Source organism: Poeciliopsis prolifica, unplaced genomic scaffold (genome assembly GCF_027474105.1).
Source record: "Poeciliopsis prolifica strain line A6 unplaced genomic scaffold, Auburn_PproV2 SCAFFOLD024, whole genome shotgun sequence".
NCBI classification, from domain to species: domain Eukaryota; kingdom Metazoa; phylum Chordata; class Actinopteri; order Cyprinodontiformes; family Poeciliidae; genus Poeciliopsis; species Poeciliopsis prolifica.
Window position 1 is genome coordinate 6,332,222 of NW_026562399.1, and position 25,529 is coordinate 6,357,750.

General features: G+C 42.0%; 1 protein-coding gene across 4 annotated transcripts in view; it reads right to left on the reverse strand.

Annotated features, from left to right (window-relative positions):
• The window catches only part of robo3 (roundabout, axon guidance receptor, homolog 3 (Drosophila)), a 157,525-nt gene that overhangs the window by 61,796 nt on the left and 70,200 nt on the right, over positions 1-25,529 (reverse strand). For all 4 annotated transcript variants that reach the window (XM_055046880.1, XM_055046879.1, XM_055046878.1 and 1 more), the window contains exon 2: positions 4,459-4,785. In XM_055046880.1, coding sequence (XP_054902855.1) covers positions 4,459-4,785 — 327 coding nt within the window. The remainder of the gene's footprint in view (positions 1-4,458; positions 4,786-25,529) is intronic.

A 25,529-nucleotide genomic window follows, 5' to 3' on the forward strand; every position in this document is an offset into this window, starting at 1 on the left:
ATTTCTGGGTGAACCAGCCCTTAAAGGTTATTCCACTCAGCTAAATTGAAAATGCTTCAGCAGCCCCAGAGCCCCCGCACAGTGAAATCTCCTTCTCTCCTCACATATCCGGATGAATATTTATGAGCCATAAAGTCTGGCGCTCGAGTAGCCCATGAAATGAACGCGTCAGAGAAGAAGACGCTAAAAAACAAGCCGGCAGGAAGTGAGGCATGTCACTCTGAAAGTCACATCCTGGTGCAGCCAGGGCACTGCAGGCTATTACATCTACTGTACTCTCTTTGCAAGTGTGAAACAAGTTCGCCTCGACTATGGACACAAACTTTATGGAAAACGTATCCAAGGTCAAAAATGATGACAAAGATATCAGCCAAAAGACGCAGCATCTGATTGCACCGTCATGACGGCAGCACATTGGAGTGGCTCTGTTATGTTAGCTCTTTTCTGTTCACCTTTCTTTTTATTAATGTTTTGGTAGAGCCGTTGCATGTTTGGATAATTATTTCTTCTAGTTTTGAATGCTGTGCCGCTAGAGGGAATTGTCCTCTTTATAACAACAGGGAGCAGCTGATTAGCATCTCAAAGACTCAGATAATACCTGAACTTCAACCCCAAATCCCAGAGGAGCAGAAAATGAGGCTTCGTGGATGCAGATCGAGACGCCAGAACAAAAGGGAAAATAGGCTCGAACCATCTTTTCCATTGATTATAACGGGCAAAGGATCATTACCTCAACTCCTGCGTCTCTCTGACCATATGGCCACAGGGAAATTTACTTCAAGAGGAGTGGCAAAAGCAAACGAGGTGAAGCATTTCATGTCACTTCTTACTCGTTTGATTTGTTTCTACCAGTACGATTACACACTTACTCAAACTATTCCAGTTGATTTTTGTTGACCAAATTATTGACATTCCAACGTCTCAGTTGAAATGAAAGACAGCATAAATTTTCTGTTCACTTTTTTAGGAGGCGAAAGAGAATCTGTCAGTACAACCAAGGTTTCCAAAGCCAGCGAATTTAGACGCAAAAGCATTATTAATGACTTTATTATAATGAATAGATTTGTCGACTTTATTCATTACTTTTAGTCATTCAAACAACCCTAATAGATTTCATCAGTCACCTGGCTGAGCAGAGCAGTTGCCTTGCTGGATCCGAGAAGTATATCGGGCGTATCGCCGCCCAACAACCAGTTTAGGTTTCGTGCAGACTGTGTACTTGGCGCTGTACCATAAATTCTGCACACACACACATCTGTGGGAGAAACAGTTTTGTGTGTCAAGCTGTGTAACAATGCCAGAGCTGGATCATTAAGAACAAAAGTTTGACACTCAGAAACCTTTAGAGATTCTGTGAATGTCGGCGTGAGGCTGAGAGGCAGCAACCAACAACGCGCAATGTTTGCCACTGAAGGAAAAACAGAAAGTATACTCAGAGAAATCAATGTGCATGGCACATTGTCAAACGTCTGGAGCCAAAAGGATTTTCTCTTTTATCATTTCAGGGGCATCCACGGACTGAAAGATGTCTGTCACTCATTATGGAAAGTGACTCAACACGTCCACCTGCTCCACCACAGGTGACGTTCCTACAGAAACAGAGGAAGAGCAAAGTGAGAAGCGTCTTCATGCAGTTGGACGGGGAGGTGTAGGTGACGGACACGCTTCACACATCCACGATATTTTTGGAAGGTGAAGAGTGATTCATCGACTGTTTGTCTTCGCAGGTAGGCAGAGTTGGGTTTGGGTACAACAGCGGGGTTGAATCCTTTCAGGAAAATGGACGCCTTGTCATAAAATCATTGGCAGAAGCAGTCTGAGGTTTCACTGATTTCACTGCAAATACTTGGAGTTAAGCGGCGAACCAGAGCGGGCCTGATTTAAAAAGGATTTATTGATTATTGATCTGTGTTTACAATGTGCATTTCGTGCCAGATTTTTAAATATCAGCTGAAGATGTTGATTGGGCAGCAAGACAGTCCTGAGTTTGAGTCCTGATCTGAGTTTATTTCTGGATGGAGTTTGCATCGTCTCTTTCGGCAAATGAGGGTTCTCTCCAGGCATCCCAGGTTTCCCCACAGCCCAAAAACATGACTGTTAGGTTAATTGGTTTCACTGAAAAAAAAATGTTTGCGTCTGCAGAGATCATCATTCAAACTACTTCTCAGCTCCTCAGATCGTTGTTAAACAGCTTAAAAGGAGAAGAAGCAAGGAAAGGAGGATCTTAAAGAGACAGAGGCCAATTTCAAGGCGTTAGATACGGCTATGAAGCGGAGTCAGATTTTTTGCTGTTATTTTTGTTTTTACAGCATTTTACTTACTGAAGGTGACAAGCTGGGTTCACACAGCAGAGGATGCAACTTAAATCTGGCTTTTTGTGGTCTCAACTGCCCAATTCTGATCTTTTCACCCCCACCCACACATCCATCCATCCACCCACACATCCATCCATCCACCCACACATCCATCCATTCACCCACACATCCATCCATCCACCCACACATCCATCCATCCACCCACACACATCCACCCACACATCCATCCATCCACCCACACATCCATCCATCCACCCACACATCCATCCACCCACACATCCATCCATCCACCCACCCACACATCCATCCATCCATCCATTTATCCCTTCTGGGGTTGGGAGGAGTGCTGGTGCCTATCTGTCTCCAGCAAACGTTTCGGGCAGGAGGTAGGGTCACCCTGGAAGGTCGCCAGTCTGTCGCAGCCCCACTCAAACACCCCGACAATATCTTACAAACAACAGCTGAAAATCATAATTATGGACTTATGAAAAAATTGAAAAAGAAGTGTGCCTCATAACATTTAGTGTAATTGAGATTTTACTGCTTTCGTTTTCCGACCACAATTTGAGTTGGAAGTGTAACCTCTCTCGTTTTAGCTGTTGTTTAACCACCTCCAGCTCTGTTTTGTCGCTTGTTGCAGCTGCGGGATTAGTCAGGTGCAAATCATCTGTGTTGTGTGATTGATTGGAGCAGAGCAGGGAGCCATGTTTGCACATATGTTGCGCAATGCTCTGTACTTGTTAGAGTCTAATTAATCTCTTTCTTTCCTTCTTCAACAAGGTCAACTTGCTCCTTCTCTTTGTAGACTGTGATAAGTCGAGTAACACAACTGTATACTGTGCATTCTGGTTTGATTTTCTCTCTGCTGTATGCACTGTAGGTTGATTAAACACGCCCATCGAGCAAATGATTTTGGCCCAAAATTCTGGTGTAAACTCTAAAATAGCTCACATCACAATCCCACCACTCCTGGATCCGACTACGCATCCTAACAGACGTCTCTGCAGAAGTTGCAGTCGGTGCTCCAAAGAAGATCATTTCTATTCATTTTTATCAGCTTCACCATCTTGTTATGATCAACCCTGTGGGCATTTATTGTTGAAAAACTTTACAATGGATCCCAAGACGCCGGCGTCCATTATGACTTCCGTAAATGGAGAGCTGCTTTGTGACGCCTACGTTCTTCTTCTGCGCATGCGGGTCACTTTGAGGACATAAACCCCTCACATAGTATTTATTCAGTCGTACGATCATCCACACACACACAGACAAAAAAAAAAATCTGATTTCAGCAAAAAAAAAAAAAAAACTGGAAAATACATAATACCCCCTTTTAATTAGAAACGGTCACGACCAGCCTGGCTCCGGAGAAAGAAAAACCCGAGGAGTCACGCAGAGTCCAATCTGACAGGAGTTTGTTGTATTTCAAGAAAATGGGATCTGGTGGTGGGAAGCTGGCGACTGCCCCTCCTCCTCTCCCTGCAAGACAGTTTCCCAGCCTTCCTGTCCAGCGGTGACAACCGCTATCTGTCTCTTGAACTGGCTGTCATCCGTCCACATTAACAGGACCAGGCGCAGAGGCCCGGCCGCGGCGCGACAGCAGGCCGGGCTCTGTGGAGCGGGTAAAGATAGGACGAGGTGTCAGAGGGGAGTGCGGGGTGGGGTGGGGGGGATTCAGGGTGGAAGCTGCCAGGAGATCTGACATCAAGGTCGAGGTCTGTGTTTCAAGTTAACTGAGCCGAGTGAGGCTCATGATAAGAAAGCATGGAGTCCTTTGAAGCGATGTCTGCTCTTCCTGACTCTCCCAGCGTGGCTAACGTTATTACCAACGAACTCTATCTGGGATTTAAATCCCGTCTCATAACAGGAGCCTCCGGGTATTTGACACCTGTTATACAAACAGGCACTTTAAGGCCTCCAACACCTTATCTCACCTACACACAAGCCTCCTTTCACACGTCACTCTTCATGCTTACTCTGACTGATTCTCTTCACAGTTCTGCATGTCAAGGAAGCCGTTAAGGCGTGACACGCCTCCATACGTTTGATTTTTAGTCGCAGTACTTAATAATCATCCTTCACACCAGTTTTGTGACTTTCTTTCTTTCCCTGACGAAGCAAGCTGAGCTCTGACATCACTCACTCGCCACCTCCAGCGACGCGTTGCGGCTGACGGCCTCGCCCAGGTAGTTGCGCGCCACGCAGACGTAGACGCCTTCGTCTGGTTTGCTCCGCCGCCCGTGGACGATCCGCAGGAAGAAGAGCGAGCCGGTGGGCAGCAGCATGCGGTGGGAGCGAGGGTCCTCTCGATCCGTCTCCACCCGCTCCCCGTCCTTGTACCACTCCACGGTGGGCGTGGGCCGCCCCTCGGCCTTGCAGTTGAGGGTCGCCGGTTCTCCCTTGGACACGATCAAATCGGACGGATGCTCGACGATCCGCGGCGCAGCATCCTCCAGCCTGGGGCGAGATCCTGAAGGAACAGAAAGGAACACAGAGTTAAAGTCGGCCTTATTCTTCCTATGGACAATCATGTATTGTTATTTTAAAAAGCGTGAAAATAATTAGTGACTGATATAGTACAGACATCTAGAGTACCTGGTGGAAAAATGACTCAGAAATAAAGGTTTATGCATTTTTATAAGTAACGTGGAACCTTCTAGATCATTAAAAGGTTGATGCATAATGTGGCAGGGCACCAATGGGCAAAAATAACATGCTCAAATGTCTTGCTTCAAAAACATCTAAATTTACACACATAACTAGTTCAGACAGATCAGTTTATGCTCCCACATCGAGGTAAAATAAAAAAACACGCAGATTAAAATTTTGTACAGCTTTGTGAGGCTGAAATCTCGCAAGCTGCAAATCACCAGCTATGAATCTTATTTTCTCAACAGATTGGAAGGTAGATGGAGGAGGAGCTGGTGTAATTTAGGATAATTGCCCCACATTGCCTTTTTTTTTAAACTCTATGAGAAAAGCAGTTATGTGGAAAGCAATAACAGCAACTTAAGCATCCTAAGAAATTCTGGGTAAATGAAGGAATACCGACAGAAAACCATGTGACTTTTATCTGTGTGTTTTGGATACTAGATGCTTGAGCGTAAATTGGATGTTTCCTCTATTTTCTAACACAGTGATCTATTTCTTTGTCACCATATCAATGTCTTTCACTGCTGTAAATTGCTGCAAATCTTCATGTTTTTGGAGTATTTATTACAGAGCTGCTAACCGCAGACTTCTAAAGAAGAGTCTGCAAAAGAAGGTGGTGACCTTTCGCCGTTCGTTAACCTTTAGGCTGAACATCCGACATTGCTCCTATGGTCCTACGACAGCGATAATCAGCTTTTGATTTGTTGTTTGAATCCGGTTCTGGCCAATAACAGTGTTATGAGCCATGCACACGCAGATGTGGCCTGGTGTGTGACATTAGTGGGGGAAAAAGTACACCAATACATTTTGCTTTGCTTATTTTGACCAACACTTGGTTCCAAAGCTTCACTGCTCCCTGAAGTGATTTTGTTGTTTGGTGATCTCTGTTTTCTTAAGGGTTCTAGTGTTTCCTAGAACGTTCCCGTAGTGGAAATCATTTCTGACCATGACTGGACCATGACTGAGACCTGTAGATCTTTAGATGCTGTTCTGGCTTCTTTTGTGACTTCCAAGATGAGGCATGATTTGAACTGTCTTCCTCCCTTTATAAATTAAATCATCATTTGATAACTCTTTATTCTGTTTGCTCAGGTTACCATTCTCAGATATTTGATATTTAAGTGTGACATATCTGTAGGAGGGAAAACGCGTAACTACAAACTGTGTACATCTATGCCTTCATCAACATATAAAATTATAAATAAGAAATGAATGACTTTTTCTTTTGAGTTTGGATGAATCTCTTGCCCGTTGGCGATGCATTCAAGGACCAGAAACTTTATTTTGAGCTGAACCTGTACAGCTTGCAGATCCAGTCAAAGGAACTAGTTCAAAGGCTCAAACTTTGCTGACACTATCTGATAAGAAAAGCAGTCAGGATTCCTCCAACCAGCAAATCCTTTCTAAGGTTTAGGAGGATTAAGACCTCCTCCAAAGAGTTTCTTGGAGATGGGGATGTAGAGAATAGTGTGATGGTGCGTTTTTCAATGCAATTACCCTCACAAAGATGGGAAGATGGGATGTTGTAACAAACGGAAATGGTCCAGAGGAACTGCACTTGCTTAGAGATTGAATGAAGAGAACAGCTGGGCTCCAGTCTGGAATTGTCTGACATGCACTGTATTTGCACATTTACATTATGCAATACAAAGCAACTTTTTCTTTTTTTTCACCTTGCAATTTCACAGTATAATTTGTTGAGCTAGAAAGCAGAAGAGTTGGAAGCCAGTTGGAATTAGGTCCGAGCAGCTAAGTGCTGCGAAGGCCTATTGTTTTTGTACTGTTTATTATTATTTTTCTTCCCACCTCTTTGGGGGGCTTATCGTATTCAAAAACTCACCAAACTTGATTTTGATTTTTAAGGTCATTGCAAAAATCGCACAAGAAACGGCTCAATAGCGCCACCTAGCAATTTTCAAAGGACCCTTTTCTATTCACTTACTCCATTGTAGACACATGAAATTTAGTACACTTGTAGAGCTCCCCAAGACGCTCAAAATTTACAATTAATGTCATAGTGCAGGTGTAACCCAGGTTAAAATAGCCTTCACTTAAATACAAGCCTTTTCATAACAAATAGTTATAAAATGCATAAATAGGAAATATATACAGAATAAATAGGGTTTAAAATAGTTTCAAATAAATAAATAAATAAATAAAAAAGATAATTACACAGTGTAATTGGTATTCATGTATGATATTTTGTTTGGTTTGAAACTGTGTGAGATATATTTATTTTGTCAGCGGTTGAAACGGTCAGCTGTGAGAAAACAAATCTCTTATTCTGAAGGGTCACATTGACGTATAGTCCAGGTAAGTAGCTCCAGCCAATTGGATTGCTGTGTTTTCTGGCTTTGGGAAGAAGGGGAGAGCGCGAGGCAGAACGAGAAAGAACGAAGAAGCGGAGAGTTGAGCTGAGTGGAGAGAGAAAGATAAGAGCAAACCGCCGATTGTTGACGCTACCAGCCGTTGGGAACTTTTTCTAATTTTTTGGAGGAGGAGCTCTTGAAATTCTTTTATTGACTACATTCGGAGTGTTGTCTACTGGACTTGGTGAGTCAAGAGCTGTATTTTGTTTCTGTGAAGAATATTTGTAAAATTATTTTATTTAATCGAGGCGGAAAGGTAAAGCAACGCCTTTCCATTAGTCTACGTTGAAGGCCGTTGATGTAACGGATGAGCTGAATTAGCGAGTATATGGCTTTATTCAGCACAGAGAAAAGTTAAAATATTTTTTTTATGCTTCTGGTTATTGAACCAGGCCTTTTTAAAGCTTTGCTGGAAACCGGACTGGGAAGATCCGAACCGATTGCCGAATTGGATTCCACGGACGAGAAACAAGATGGCGAGCGGTTAACCCAGGAGCCCTGTAACTGCCGTCCAGCAGGAGCTACGCCCTCTGCTGGACATTTCGAGTCATCGAGATTGGTACGATCTGTCCATGTGTCCTGCTAGAAAAAAGCGGATTCAAAGAACCGAAAATAACCCTTCAGGACCATCATAGAGAAAGACTGGTTTGAAGCATAAGTTATTCAGTTTTTTTTTTTACTGGATTGTTCTATTGTGTTTTTTTTTCTTTTGAGCTGCATTCATTTATATCTTTGGTGTGGAATGTAAAATTTTCTGTTGGGTCTAAAGAGAAACAAGAAATAGTTAAAAATAGGAGATTAAAAACCATAATTTCTTAAAAAGAACTAAACAACTAAAATAGATTTTAAAGGATTAAAATCAATTAGATTAACAGTATTAACTTGAACTAAAATAGATCCATAACCTAGGTATAAATAAATAGTCCTTTAAAACCTAACATTAGGTTTAAAATTCAAACAGGGATAAAATAAGTTAATCTGGAAGAATAGGGAACTATTTTGAATTTGATTTTGTGTCATTGTTTGTCAAATTGTCTGTATTTATGTTGTTATTTTTTTTCCTCTTTCTCAACAAATAATAAGCCGGCAGTTAAATTTACTTTTCCTTGTCTGTGGTCATTTATAAACTTGCATTTTCTACTCCAGTAGCCGAACCTAGCATTGGTCCTATTGTTATTGCTTTTTAACTGTAAACACGTTGTGAGTGTTACACAACTATCACAGGAAGTTGGCCATTTTGGATTGAAGTTCGGATTTTGACCCCATTGTTGATGTTTACACCCTTCGTATTTGATCGAACGTCTCCTAGGGATTTCGATTGATCGGCTTCAAACTTGGTCAGTCTGTTCATAAGGCATGTCCCATCTAAAGTTATCAAAACGGTGAGCTTTTGAGTATGCTGAAGGGGGGTTAGCAGGGGTCAAAGTTCACCTACTCGCCATAGAAAAATAAACTGCTATATCTCCTACACAGAAACTCACAGAGGCACCAAAGTTTCTGTGATTGATCATCATCGGATGTCCTACAATACCCTATGGTCGAATGATGACATCACTTAGGCCACGCCCCCTGAGAACAGGAAGTGTAATGTTTTACTGTGAACGGTCGCTATGTGACCCCTTTGACCTCACCAACATGAAACTGTGCCCAGAGACAGAAGACATGTTGGTGTATTGAGGATTCCAACTTCGACCAGCTTTGATGGAGCAGGTTGGAAAAACTTTGCGAGAGTGTCTGGCGTGACATTTCCCAAAGGAAAGGTTACATATAACCTAAAATGTTATATGTAAGCCCTCAGATTATTTTCGTTGGCTTAAAACACGGAGTAAATGTGGCGTTTTGTGAATAACTGTTATTTACTACCGCAAGTAAATGCATCAATTTGACTTGTCCCTACCTTACTGGTAAGTCAAGTGCAAAATCAAATTCAAGCAATTTGATTGGTTGTGATGGACTGAATTGTACTGGAGCTGTGCCTTTAAGCTAATTAATACGTTCTGTCAGTCAGCCGGCGACCGTTCATGGTCTAGATTCGTTGTATTCCGCTGTGGACTGTAAAATTTTTTTTTGCTAACCAGCTGGAGCTGCTAACTTTTCCTGAACATTTTGCCTGGTTTTTGGAGCCACAGAACCGAACCACGCTAAACCTTTTGCTTGGGTTTTGGAGCTGCAGACCCGAACCACGTTCGTGAGCCGGAACGGACTGTTGGAGCAGTTTTATTGCTGTTCGATTAAAAACTGGTCAATGCTGGTACATGTCTCTTGTTAAACTGCTTTTAAACTGTCTCTATATTCCAAGATTCCACAGAGAGATTCATTTGCGGTTTCAGAAAGTTGAACAAAGACATTAGTGATGGCAGAGAGTTTATATTTCACGACAGAGAGTGTTCTTGAGAAAAGGTGCATGGAGCTAGAGGAGGAGAACGCAATGCTAAAAACAACGGTAGAGCATGAAGCTCAAAATCCATCAGCTCACTGGCAGGACTGATAGTGACATGGGTGAGTTGATGACTGAAAATAGAATGTTGAGGGAGAGAAAAGAACACCAGGATCCAGGCACTGAACAACAAGTTGGAGGAAGCCAGAGCAACCATCGAGTCATTGAAAAACCAATACAGTCAATTGTGTGAAGAAAATCAACGGTTGCAATGGAACAATATTTCCATCAGACGGAAGGCACAGAATTCATTCAGGGAGAAGACTAGAGATCACCAGTGGCTAGAAAATGAGAACGATGAATTAAATAAAGAAATAGTAACGTTGAAAATAAAATTGGACAGGATAAAGACAAAGTCAACGAAGGCCCAGACTGCCGAGACAAAGGACGACATCGCAGAGAAGACGGCAGACGACACCACGCCAACAGTGTTTCAGAGAGTTGGGCGTGTTTTTGTTCAAATGTATAAGGAGGGTACCCTAAAATATTGGGTACCATCGTGGATTTTTTAAAAGTGCTTCAAATCTGCCATCTGAACAAAAAACAAATTGAGCAACATCTTGACAAAAACAAGCCCAACTCTGAAGCATAGTTGGGTCTCTTCCTGAGAGCAGGTCTGGGATGAAGGATGGAAGAGTTTTGGAAAGGAGGGTCCGTCTGATAGTGGAACCTCGAATTGTGGAAGAGCAGTGTGGTTTTCGTCCTAGCCGTGGAACACTGGACCAGCTCTACACCCCCAGCATGTGGACCGGTTCGCCACATGTGTTCTGTGGACTTGGAGAAGGTGTTCGACGATGTCCTTCAGGAAGCCCTGTGGGGGGGTTCTCCACAGAGTACAGGTATCTGTGTTCAGTAAACTGTTCACACGCGCACCACATCTAAGCTTGCATGTATCCCATCGTTCCAGCTTCACTCCCATACATGTTTATTTTTTAAAAAATCCTGCTGCTTTCACTGTGACAAGATCTCAGTCCATCAGATATCACCACAGTATTTCTCACCCAAGTAAAGTCTGACTCAGCACTATTCAGAACAGCACATAAACTAAATTCAAATCACAGCTATGAGTCCCACATGTTTCTCTGTGCTTTAAGCGCAACATGCAACATGCAACATGCTTACTACTTTTATTTAGTAGTAAGAAAAGAAGTGGTATTGACAGTGACCACAAAAAAAAATTATTTTTTCTTGGCACCTAACAGTGCAGCTCAACTCAACAAGGTTTGGGCTCTTTTTTTCCATTGCAATTGAGCAAAAGGGCTAATAGATGTGTCCATCATTATATAAGTTATGAATTCATATACACAGTCTGAAAAGTAGCACGACACGACACAACATTACGCTAGCTACATTCATATGCGCAAAATGCCCAATATTTAAACGTATTCAGATGAAATAATCAGAATGTGTTTTTTATATTAGCATTAAGTTAATCAGCCTGAACATGACATACACCAGGCTTTATTCAGAGTAAAAGTAGTGACATGAGTTGTAAATTGTCCTTAAGGAAAACATAGAAGTTGTACTTTGTCTATGGTGAACATAAAATCAAACACGAGCAGTAGTGTGTTGTACCACCAGTTACACGTGGGAGAGGTAGCAGCAAGCGCGGGGCAGCGGTAAGCTTTTAACCGTCTTCCTCGAATATTGAATAGTTTTTTTTGTCGCATTTTAGATGCTTGACAAAAGAGAAAAGAGGACAAGGAAGGAAATTAAAGTTTTTGCTAGAAGTGGGAGAACAAATAAATTGGAAAGATATTAGCTGTTAGCCAACTGCTGTTAGCCAACTGCCGTTAGCCACTAGCAAAGTTCAAGATGTCATCTGCTTTGACGCTTCCTACTGACACTGAGAGACGTTTTAAAGTCGCTAATGAGATAAAACCATGACTAGTTTTTCTGATTCGTTAAAAAAAATACAAAAACTTGATAACACTGAAATTGAGCTGAATAATTTGTGTTTTTACTCATTTATTTTATTTTATTTCGAACAGGCAAAAGTAAAATGAAGAAAGAAGGAAAAATAAATAAAAGTTAAATTATCAACATGCAATTTTATGTCATTTGTTCGAAAAGGAGCAGGTAAAAAAAGATACAGGATCTTGTGACGCCCGCTCCTTTCACACTCATCGACTTCTAATCGGTTAAATGTCGAAACACCAGAAACGCGCAAATTATTTCCACCTTACATGATATTTAAATCTCACATTCTCGTCTTTAAATGTACAACTACTTAAACACTTTTTACACAGAGTCTTTCTTTAAAACACGGACTCAAAATAAATGCTATAAATACAAAGGATAAAACTGTGCAGCTAAGTTATGGAAAACTATGCTATCCATCTCATAAAGTAAATATAATATGTGGCACTACTGATGATGATACACATCAAACACTTATAGATTAGATAACAACACATATAGACACTGACAAGAAGTATTGCTTTCTTTGTATAAATAATGATTGTTTTTCCCCCGGTGCTTCTCCTCCGACATTTGTGTGAGTTTTATCTGGGCTGTTCACCAAGCTGTAGTGTATTGTTTATTTATCAGGGTAGAAATAAACCACAGTGGTTAAGAGCTCAGCAGAAGAGCCCATTTAAGAGCTAACTCATAAATTTTACAGCGTGAGCAGCGGTGAGGCATATTGCGTGGAAATCGAAAGAAACTGGGTTTTTTTTTCTTAAAGAGGACCAGACGACCGTGGGAGGCAGAGCTAAGTATCAACAAAGAAGATCCAAGCGGAAACCACTGAACGCCATCTCTTATGGATGACACGCATGGCAGCAGAGGAGACGTAGGCTTCATGAAAAGATCGCTCATCCCAAACTGAAATGCTCTGCCATCTGTACATGGGCTGTCACCCACATGTCCCGATCAGTCAGGGAAGAGGAGGAAATTGTCGCCGCTTCCATTACGACTCCAAAAGATGTTCTTTGACCCCGGAGCCCTCCATAGGATCCCTTTGTGCTGCTGCAGGCTGCACATTAAGCTGACAGTGGAACGCTACTGATCTGCATGATAGAGACTGACTGTGCTGACACACATCTCAAGGATATTTGAATTTCTAAGACGAGCAGTATTCCCCAGCTCCCCAGCTCAAAGTGAGTGAAAACATACACAACGGATAGGGACAGGGCTGGAAAAGAGGAACTCAGATCTGGTTAAGGAGACAGCTGGAGTCTGCCTGCTGACGTTGAGAAGAGTTTCTGGTATGAACACCATGATCCCTCTAAGGACCTATTAGCTGTGGAGCACAGTGCTCTACAGCAGGATGGCAGCAACTTTAAGAAATACACACGAGCTAATGAAGCCACAGGGATGCAGCAGGAACGCAGGCTTTCAGCCTGGGAGTCTGATGAGAGAGCTGCGTGAAGGATAGATGAATTACTGCCAAAATAGCCAAAAGGAGAAAACGACTGACTTCAGAGAGATCTGGCTGCAGATCAGGAACCAGCTGTCCAATATCAGTCTTCGTCATGTCGCAACTTTCTGCTCAATCTCTGATTCATGTCCAGACAAATATGTGCCCAATGGAAAAGTTTTAATGGGTGGTCATTTATTGTATCAATTATAATTTATCGTGACACATTCATAATTGTGATAAGAACTTTAATTTATTTTTATTGTGATAAATTCCAATTAATGATGTTCAAAATCCCCCCAAAACTGTCTGTCCTGTTGGGATTTTTAGTTCTCCACAGTCTCTTCAATGAAACCACCAATAAACTTGAAAATGTGAAAATATGTGCAGATTAGTGATGCAAATCATAATTCTTTAGGTGACTGGGATCATAAATGACGTAGAAAGCGTATTACAAATCAGTATGTTTATAAAAGCAGTATTTGTGTGTGTCTGTGCCGTGCAATCAGGCATAAAGTTACCAGAAAAAAATAATGAATAAATTGGCTTTATTGCCACTTTTATCATTATCACAATAACACCACAAAATATCAGGATAAAACTTTATAGCCCACCTCTACTGTGTTTTGCTTATGAAAGTAATTAGCATTTGCTGAGAACAAATGTGACGTGTGCGAAGCTTTAGAAACTTACACCGATATAAACCTCCGTCTGCTTCTTTAGTAGCACAAGAAGTGACTCGGTGAATATATAAAATATTGAATATTTTAACAGATGTACTATCTACTGATATTGATCTGGAGTCTATCGGGACACATGTTGTTATTGATACGTTATCCAGCCCTACTTCACTGTGATCTTTGCATCAAACTCACACAAAAGTAATACAGCCGCAGCTTGACAACGACTTCAACCATCCTCGATCTCAAGATTTGTTTTGTTTTCAATAAACCAAATATAGAAAAGTTTAAACACTCAAGCCCCACACTGTTGGCTTAGTCACTTTAAAAGCCTTAAAAGGTGCAAAGAATGAAAGCCCGCACTCGCAAAGCCATGTTTCCATCGAAGTAAAGAAGCGTCCAGTTTATTTCAGTTAATTCCACTTCAGCAGCTCTGCGGCCTCGACTTGCCCCTCCTACCTGCCGAGGCCGAACTGACAGACTGAACATCAAAAAGACTTCATCACAAAGAGCAGCACTCTGTATTTATGCTATATTGAACCATCAGGAGGAATGCATACGCAGAATAAATTACTGTCAAACAGCTTCAAAGTCTTCTGCAGCCGCTTGAGATGAGGTGAAGGAGAGAAAGAAATCTAAAAAGGTGACAGGGAACTTTTACGCGGCTCAGAAACGAACGAGAAGAATTCAAAACAAAAGCAGCCAAGAGCATTGTCCTTTTCAGTGGCAGGAGTTGGCATGAATTTTTCTCTTTCAGCGGATTCGCAAATGTGTCAGCATGAGGACCATACCGGTGTGTCCTCATGTATCCAACTTATTTCACCATTTGCAGCAGCGGCCTTTCATCTTTTAACGGATTTAGTCCACGAGCTCACAAAGTCGCAGCACTGACGACCAAATGATGCTTAAAAGTATTTATGCGTTGCCATCCGTTACTGGATCCAGCTGACTCCAACTCAATACGAATCTTAAAATGTTCCAAACGTCACACTGACGAACCGCATGGCACATACCACGGCACTAAAATACTTTATTCAGAAATAATTCTCTGTCATCAAGTGACAGGTCAGATGAGTGACATGTCTCTCACGTGACAGTTGAGTCTTCGCTGCCAGACGATAAAGACCTGGACAGGAATGCTCAAAACCAAACTCGGACAAAAAGAAAGCCGCATAAATCCAGGCTGTTAGGTAAAGGAAGGAGGAAATCAAGTGGCACAGACACAAAGCGGAGAAAGGAGCTCTGTGGAAAGTTCACTTCGACATAATTTCACCTGACAAGCTATTTGTTTGGGGTGACAGGCTGTTAAATGCTTTTTCTGCACATCTGCAGCTCTGAAATGCTTCCAACACCGTATCTTTCCATTACAGCCGCTTACCGACTGAGACGCTGTCCTGACTCCAAATTACACCAGGAAGGATCGTTTGTCACCATCCATCCATCCTTAAAGTAGTTTAATAAATATAATCCAGGTTAGGTATCAGAATATTAGCGCTTAGCTCTAAAACAAATCCAAAATGGAGGCTCGTCAAGCTTCAAGCCTTCCATTTTGATATCTACTCCCCATCTCTCTAAGCAAATAAAACCAAGACTAAGCTGAGCTCACACACACGGTGTACCTAACATACACAGTCTTTTACTCCACAGACAGTATTCACTTTAAACTGAATTCCAGCAAGAGGGTAAAAGGAAGAGCCGCTCTTGGTGAAGAGGAACGGAGGAGGATGAGGAAAGGGGGGGATTATCAAAGGCATTGCAACAATCTTCCTATTCCATGCTCTTTCTTTTCACCATGGCTTCCCTTTTACACAGTGTGTTGTTTTACTGCTCTCTCGCCTCCTCCTACTCCTCCTATTGATTTTCACAGAATCCACAGGAATGCATTTGCAAAATCTGCATTTACAGTTGAATGTGCAACAGTCATGCGAGGTGGGCTGCAGAGCTTTCTTCTACGCTTCCTCCCACTCTGCGACCAACCGCGCACAACCGTCACTTGCATGACAATGTGTTGGATTCCTATCGACCCCCCCTCCGCTGCTTTAATTGAGTTGATACGAAGCCTCTAAATGAGTTGAGTCTTGCAGTGGGAAGGAAAGCTAAGGGTATTTGCCACCACCCTCTGGGAGCCTGTTATTTCGCTCCTGAAAGAAGTGGGAATCCAAATGTTAGTTCAAGCAGCTCCGCTTCCTGCACCTTCCAAAATGGCCACCAGAGGAAGTGAAGCAAAGTTTAGCTGAACTTTGTGTCAAGCTGACCAGGCTAAAGCAGATTGCTTTGCTTCTCTAATAGGAACAGACAGTGCTGTTTTTACTCTAAATATTGCCTCTCTGGTAAAACAAGGTTATCAGGGAGCTGATTAGTCCACTGTTCTTTTTGTTTTTTAAGGAGGAGTGAGGATAGATTTTGTAGGTGATTACGTGAACAATTTTCATACTTGAACAATCAAAATCTCTTTAGTGTCGCAAAGGGATTTTAAACTCCTCCAACAAATGTCGGATCATTAGAGGTCCTGACAAGTGTCTGGTTATCCTCCATCCGGAACCAATCAGAAGCTTTACTATGTTGTAGTGTGCCACTCTGATGGACTGATGGGGTGATTAAACACGCCAAGGCCTCAAGGTATGGCAGTGCCTAAACAAAGACTTAAAGTGATCCAAGAGTTCAACACATTGGCCTAAATGTTGGTAATCACCTGTTAAACCAAAAGTTAACATATGTGATACTTAGAAACTCAGAAATACTTAAAAAAATTTCTTGAAGTTGTCAATTTTTCACCTACAGAAGTTGCCATATTTTTATGCGTGCAATGTGGACTGATGGTGAGGATAGATAATAGTAGACTTGAGTCTATGAGCAAAACATAAAGTCAAGGTTGTGGAGGCTGATAAGGGCAGCCCATTAAATGTCTGGATTGAGGCAAACTGTTTTTATGAACCATTATACAGGAGATATTTGTTGACACAAGGTGTTGTGATTGGCCTGTGATCAAATCTTTTCCACGTTAGCAAGCGCTAACGACGCTAGTTAGAACTAACAATCTTAGCAGGAGCCAACACTATTAGTAGGAAACAACTTTAAAGATAACGAATGGATGTTTACACTGACATCGAAGCACCTTTAACGCCCTGCAATACAACATTCAAAGATATTTCAGAACATTTTTGGATCAAGTTAGAAACTGGAGCTCTTAGGACTCCTTTCTCTTTGGTAGCAACAGCTGCACAAACACCAGCTTTTTCAGCTGTCTCTGTCCTCCGTATCCTCAATTTTATTTCCTCTTGTCATTTCTACTTCAACGTCAACGGGCCCTAGATCGAACTGAAAAGGCGGAACGTTTCTTATTGCACAAAAATGACTGCTCTTGTTCGAGAGAGCTGGGAAGTTAGCACCTCACGCACATCATCCACCCTAAATGAGCTACAGCATAACAATTTTATTTTGATTTAGAAAACTAAACAGCCAGCAGTATTCTTGTACTGTTGTTTTTACATCGTAAGCACGTGCTTCTCAAATAAAGTATATTGACATAACTAATCGTGGATCCCTTTAAAGCACTTGTGCCACATTTTCTTCCCTTCATTTATCAATCAATCAAGTCAGTCAAGTGTACTTATATACCACATTTCAACAACAAGGTAGTTCAAACTGCTTTGCATCATAAAACACATGATACAAAGTCATAAAAGGGACCATGCGGTCAATTAAGAACTAAAACAACTATACCTCTTTCACAAAACTCAGGAAATTGGTAACTTTTCTCCATCAGTGAGTTTTCTGACAGGACAGAGAGAGTATGTGTGTTTGAAGTCAACAAATATTGTGTTCTGGCGTTTATTCCCAGCTAAAGGTCGGAAACAGATCGATCAATGCCAACTTTATTTTTGACTGAAAACATTTCATCCGTCTGATAAAGTGGCGTAAAAAGATAATAATAATTTCATGTAGAACTGCTTTGGAAGATGCCAATGAGCTTGAATCAAGTATGAAGAAATTTTTTTTTAAAAAAGCTAATTTGCCACTTAGATTGTAAATTGCATGTATTGAATTAGCAAGAATTGTTCAAGACAACTCCAGGAGCTGCAATTCAAACATGGAAGCTATTGATGAAGTGGTTGAGCGGATGTGAAAAAGACGTCTTTTTTTTTTACACCAGCAAGCACAATTAACACAATACGAATGAGTAGGGCTGCTGTAATTATCTAATCAACAATCAATCATCAAGCTGAGACGCCACAAAGAGCATAGGAAAGCGCGGGATCTCGAGTGTCTGCTAACCCTCCAGTCACTGCGTGTATATCAACAGGATGACACAATAACAGCTGTACCAGTAACAATCCCTTTTCACATAAGGAGCCATCCCTGTCAGCTCTGCAGTCAGTCGTAGACAGCTGCTGTCAAAACCCGTCAGCTACGGAATCACCCTGATGCACCGGTCCCGAGAGCGCTCCATTATCAGCTGGCTTGATCTCACACCGAGCTTCTAAGTGTCAGACTAACACAAATATCCCCCACCTACTGACACAGTCAGTCGCAGCAGCAGCTCCACCCACCAGTTTGCAGTGTGCTCACAGCTTCACAGTGGGCTCCTCTGGGGCTGGCGGCGCAGGAAAGCTGGGAAGCTTGAAGATTTGCCCAACTGGAAGGAGCTTTTGGTTAACATAACTGTGTGAGAGGAGTCTGGGCCTTTAAATGTTATATACTCGTCTGTAGAGTATGTACATACTTCCAAAAATTAGTGGAAAACATCGGCCTCGCTTATAGGCGTCAACGACTCAGCAATCTCCCAAAATTAAGGACGTCAGGGCTGACTTATCAACTGACTAATTTATCAGTGCACCCCTACTAGAAATATTGCTAATGACTTATGCAGAAACAAAACTACGTAAAGTACCATGTGATAAACCCCAAAGTGTCTTGAAAGTCTTGGAATTGTGACAAGCTCTAAATGTAGCGAGATTTTCATTTACTTACTGTGAAATAGGTTTCTATAATAGGATCAGTAAAACGAAAAGTTTTTGTGTGACATCATCTTATAGCTGCTTTATAGCATGTTGCTGGTTTCTAAAATAACAACAACCTAATTGGTTAAGGTGTAGGGTGGCTCGCCTATCATTTCCCACCAACGAGACCGGCCCCCAATCAGATCACAGCTCATAGTGATTCAAGGTGTTCACAGTTAGGCCCCAGGAGAAACACTGATAAACTCTGATGGATCATTTCTGAAAACAACTGTTGAGTAAAGAGAATATAAAACAGAATGTTTCTTTTGTGACGTATCAAGGCATCTTGTGACTTGATCCGATTTGCATGAAGCGGCAGCATTCAGAAAACATAGGACACATAAGAAGCCGTGAAGTCTTTCTCTGATTATTTGAAAGATGGTAATGACTTTTAATTGTGTTTGTACTGTACAATCACAGCTGTGTGAGAACCCATGTGGTAAAACGTCTGGCACCTGCCACATCGAGGTACATTACCCCTCCACTGTCATGAATTATATAGACGTTTCCCACGTTGCCTCATTCATTGCCTCACACTGTAGAGTGAGTTTGACAAAAAAAAGTTCTTCTAAAACTTTTCAAATGCATATTACAACCCCCTTAGCTGTCACGATGACACCGGTGTCCTCATGGACCCACTGACTTACTGGGAAGCATTTTCATGGTGACATTTAGAGAGTTTTACAAAGAGCAGCATGTTTTGGGTCTCAGTCAGATAAAGGAGGCGTGTCCAGGGAGGACGATCCCATTTTAACCTTAGCAGGACAGAAAAGGTTTTGACAAACAAATCAATACCTGGGCAAACTCTGTGCTAGAGATGCGACGAGAACTGAGCTGATCATTCGGGAAACATAAATAAAATAAAATAAAATCCTGATCAGTGAACTCCCCTAACGAAGCACAACCACATGACAACAATGGCGTTTGGCGTGGAAGTTGTTACTGGGCTGAAGAAGACTCTAAACCTGGTCGTTTTTAAAATGTCAGGAGGAAGAGCAGAAGCTGCACGACGTCTCTACAAAGGAAGAGATACTTAGACATGTTGGCTTTTTATTCAGAAGGCTGCAATAAAGATTAGAAGTAATACAGTGAAATTGTTCTGTTTTATCCTTTGGGAGAGTCCAATTCTGTCTGCCATTAAACATGCTGGATCAGGAAGCAGTCAATTTTAAATTTCTGTTTAGTTAAGCGAGTACAAACTCTACTGGCTACACACAAAGACTGCTGTTACTATCCCCAGTTTCACCTGCAGACATTATAAAAATGTTAAATGCCAACTCTGTATTAATTATGTTGTTGTTCGAAAAGGCTAGTAAGAATCCAGTTTAACTGCGGAGCTGTGTACTATTGACTGCTCTCCCACACAATGCAGCATCACCTCTGACATTTGAGAAAGTGATACAACTGTAAAACATCCAAAGGTCCACAGCAGAGTGGACCTTGCTAATTAGAAACATTATTTACGTTTTCACTGAATGACTGTAGATTGGAAATAAAGCCAACTTGGTTTAGGCAGAAACTTTCTAATAACACTGATCATGGTTTTTAATGTGCCATCAAGAAGCAGAACTAGTAGAAAGTAATGAACTCTAGAATTGCGCCGTTCACAGCGGCGGCCTGTTGGAATAATAAACTCGTTCCATTTGAAAACTTCTCTTCACTATCCCCTCTGGTTTTGGACGCTGAGAAGCCGGGATGACTTTTCTCTTGCTCTTTTACTTTCGAACAGCTTCATGAAATGTAACTGCGGCGCCAAGGTGGGGATGTTTTTACTAGTGGGAGTTGCTGATCAGCATATCTGATGCTCACTACCTGAACTTTGGACCCAGATCCAAATCATAAATGAGACTTTATGCAGAGCAGGACAGAGAGAAGGAGGAAGTTCAAACCATCCCCTCCATCCGTCTTTATTGGCATGGATCAAATCCCCTACTCCAACGTCTCGGTCTAGTTTAGAAGAGCGTCAACATCAAATCAGATGGATTAGGAAGGCTAGGCAACTTGCCTGGATATGAAGTTGTTAACATGTCATGAATGCAGCAAATAAAATAAAGTATTTTTTGAATTAATTGAATAGAAAGTGATCAGTCAGCTAAAGCTCAAGTCAGATAATGCACTACAGTGTGTGTTCGAACACAGAATCTCGTCATCTCCACTATAACCGCTTATTATGCCAACATATTTATAATTATTATGTTTGGTTAATTAACACAAAACTAATAGGGAAAATAAAAAAAATCTGTTAAAATAGAGGCTTTATTTTGAAATGAGAATGGCACAAATGAATTAAACAGTACACTGTAAGTGTTTGAATGTCAGAGTTTTTTTTTTTTTATTGTATTGCAGGCGCAGGAGACACACATCAGAGGTGTGAAAAAACACTCTACCGAATGACAGATTAAAAGAGCAAGCGCGTCGTATTGATGCAGTTAATACTGAAAATGTGAAAATAAATCTTGATTTTACGAGAAGACAACATAGAAGACAACTATTATTTTTTTGATAATAGTTATTCTCTTTATAATATGAGACTTAAGAGGGTAAGACTGTCTTTATTTTTGAGTTTAATTTGATTAAATAAGACAATGTTACAACGGAGGACAGTTTGCAGTACTCCACGTCTATTTCATAAAATGAGCCACAATAGGAAGATAATGGTGGGGGCCATCCATCTGTCTGTAGCCTGAGGACGGAGGCTCAGGAGGGACAGTGTCAGCCTCCACTACCCCCCTCAGGCATTTGCCCTTTAGACCTTTGAGGAGAAGGGAGAGCTGACTTGTGCTGTCGGCAGCGGCTGCTGAAAGGAGTTCCGGCTCATTACGGTGACTTTTGATCACTGCCCAGCCGTGCAGACTCTAGCACCCCATCGTGTGTTTAATGTGCTCCTCCGCGCTGCTGAGAGCGTTAGTATCATTGGAGACGAGCACCTACAGGTTTACAGAAAGCGACAGATTGAGTGTCTTGCTTTTATTCTTTCAAACTCGAAAACTCCAAAAGTGTGCCCTGGTTGCATCATAAAGATTGTCAGACTGTTGAGTAATGGATACTTGGAGCGTTGGAACCTGGAAATGCTATTTTTAGAGGTCTGCCTAACCAGTGGGCTGTTCAGTGACAGGCGTCTCAGCGGCCTGCCTCAGCATATCTAACCCCAGTGTTTTTACCTTATTTCAGATTTCTAAATTTAGTACACTTTCTGTGACTGAAAACATATAGTGCTACGCATCAGAAGTTGACGCCGTGATGACAGAAAACGGATGTTTACGTCTTAGCTCGGACTTGTCAGAAAGCACTAATTAAAATTTTTTCCTCGAATACTCTGCAGTTCCTCCTGTGGATGGAGCGCAGCTATTGACAGTCTAATTGATCTGTGAAGAACAGATGGGCCGGCAGGTGGGGGAGGCGGGCGTCACGCTCAGCGTTTGTTCTCCAGAACCACTACAGCAGTTTCTCCTGTGTCTCTATTTCCTCTCCTACAAACAGGAGAGGAAATGTGCCAATCCAAAAGCAGTGGTCACTACATCGCCGTGTTATGAACAGAATCAGACTGGAGAGTATTCAAACGTAGCCATTTTGGAACCTGCTAGTTCTGATCGTCTTCTAAAAGGTCTCAAGGTGACGTGGGTTCTGAACGCTAGCAACAGCAGGCTATCACTAGTATTTTTGCTAGCTTTAGCTTTTTAGTAATTTGAACTTTTGCATGGGGTTTTGCATAATTAAACCGTGTATAAATGATAGCCTGCACAGCCAGCATTACCTTCATAGTTCTTTTTAGCTTATGGCTGAACTAATTGCTTTTTCTGCTTCATATAAATCAGATCAAGATATATTGACTTTTACACACACGGTGTGCATCTCTTTCATTCGACTTTCAACTGATTTCTGCCAGATAGACGGCAGCTACTATATAATGAGCCTCATGGAGCATCAGGAGGCTTGCATCTTCTATTTAGTTGATGTTTATTCTGTCAGGTGACTATAGTTTTCTCTTGCTTATCAGAAAGACATGCACCTCTTTCGAAGACAGTCCGATCCCAAAATAAAGTGGGAGATGAGTATTGCTCTTTTAACGTTACATTGAGCAAACTCCAAGCAGCACGTCTGTTAAACAGCTAACTGCAGGCTGGACACCTGATTATTTCATCTGCTTTTTTTATGAAAGAGAAAAACAGAAATAAAAGTGTAGTATTTTGCAAAACAAGCACCTCAAAACTGCAGGTAAAGCAGTTTATTATTAAAGTATGTAACTTTAATAAAGAATGTGTTTTTTTGTTTGTTTTTTACATATTTGTTAAAACTGTCATTTTGTAGAGACAGTATAATGTGAATCAGACAATCAGTGACAAGATGGAGCCGCCGTCATGGTTTTCACTTTCTGACTGAACTGAATCATGTCCAAATTCCTGACCACCAATAATGAAGAAAGAAGTCTGTAAGTGGACTCGGTGACTGTGCGGTTTCGGCTGCATTCCGCCCAACGGCACTTCCGTCCCTAAAGGAAAGAGGGGGCTGCAGAATCAGAACCGTAATTACAGCGCGGGTGCCATGGTTTGGTGCAGCCTGTTTGATCTGGTTGCTGCTGTGTTTGCGGACGCACACGAGACAACAAGGGGGTCGTTGCAAAAACCCCAGCCGGGAAGTCCCTTCGCTGAAGTGCCTGGCAAACACACGGTCCCTTGATGGTCAGCGGGGACGGAGAGTGCTGTGTTGACTGATGGAGACAGAGATGACAGGCAGACAGCAGTGTCACCTTACTGACCAAACAGTCTAATGAGCAGAAGAGTGAAATGTGACTCTGCCCCCACAGGAACAGCTCCATCAGATATCAACAGGAAGCAGAAGATGAGCAGGAAGGCCGGCTCTTTAGGTTCTGTCCCAGGGAAATTCTGTTCATTCCAGAAGCCTGTTTAAGCCCATGTGAATAAGACGCTTTAAAAGGTACAGATGTTAGCATCGTCGGTAGAAGGAGCACGCACTTGTTTTTAAAGGCAGTGTGAGCGTTGTGAAGGTGAACCTGATGAGCTTCATTCCACCCTTTGTAGTCTCTGAGGAGCGTGTGAAGTCACTGGAGGAGCTTTTTCCACAGATGCTGAGTTCATCTGCCCTGGTTTCACTGCCCGTGTTTACAGCCTTGTAAAGGGAAGCCTCGGCAGCGGAGCACCGCCAGCTGAGAATGCATCGTCACTGGCTCTGTCACGTCTCTTTTTATGCAGCATCATAAGTCGACCGTGCTCTGATGAACACGCTCAGTCCTGTCCGAAGTTTATGTACACGGTTCACAGGCATGAATTAGGGCTGGGTAATAAAAACGACAACGGTATCTTATCACAACAGACTCGTGGTCAACGAGGGACAATGTTGGCGACGGCGATAGGAGTACGTCACTAAATCGGTGGGTGGCCAATTCGATTCTGCCTCTGCTGTTGTGTCGATCATTTCAGGCAAGCGCCGTCGGACGCCGTTGGCCGCTCAACTTCCTCCAGGCAAGGTAAGAAAGGTTGGTGGTACCAACTTCTTGGTTACCTAGCAGCAACTTCTTGAGTAATATACACAGTGGCAGTTTTATGTTGCCTTTCACATACTTGAGTGTACGTCACACCTTTGAGATTTGCGCATACTCAGCATGGACTCAAAGCGAACATCCGCTGAACGCGTTCAAAGAATTGTGGGTAAGAGAGGAAACACTCAAGTCACTAGCTTTGAAGTATTTTGGACATGTAAAACAAAAAACTAACCAATACTTATTGATATCAACCGATATAAAATATCAGTTAATATCAGTTAATCTTGACACTTCTGTTGTCATTGCTCACCTTTGGCTTGATGAAGATTTGTATGGTAATTTCTCACCTCTTGTATGGCAGTACTCAGGGGATTTACCTATAATCACAATGTCCATCCATCTATCCATTCATTCATTCATCCATCTATGCTCCTATCTATACCCACTTATCCATCCAGGGTGCTGGGGGTGGGGCGCACACAGGACAAACAATGATCCACACACACACACTCATACCTGAGGGAAATTTAGGGATCAGCCCAAACAGCTGCACATAAGCACAAGCCAATCAGAAGTGTCCTCTCACGTGATCAGCATCAGATTAAAGGACCCTAGTAAAAACGCTCAGGAACCTTCCAGGAACCACCGAGGCTCAGGGCAATTAGAAACTGGAAGCTGCTGGAGTAACTAAGGGAGTTTTACATTCCTGCCGACCAATGACGATGCTCCGGCTCCAAAAACCACCTCTAAGCTCAGCGGACATTTGCAGCTGCCCACATGGACAAGCCACTTACCTTCTGCAGAGATCATTTAGCATAAATCACAAGAAACATCAAACTGTTCGCTAGAAGCCATGTATGTGGAAGATTTGAACCACCCTACATTATGAACTGGGGAAGAAACTTTCATTCAACGTTGTGCACTGGGTGAAAACTGCAGCGTAATCTTTCCCTAAATATTTTCACATTCAGATCTAATCCATGTTAGATACACTGAACATGTCAGATTAGCCAAACAAAACTAATCTAATTGGGGTTTTTTCATAACAAAGTAAGGACAATGGCAGGAACAGTTGGTTTAGTGCCATGAAACCCATCATGTAGGATTAAAGGTGAGGGATTAAAGCATCATCATCATCCCCATCATAAGGCTTTCACACTCTAGTAAACAGACAATAGAAGCTTGTACTCCTAAAAGCTGAAATTAAAATTAATG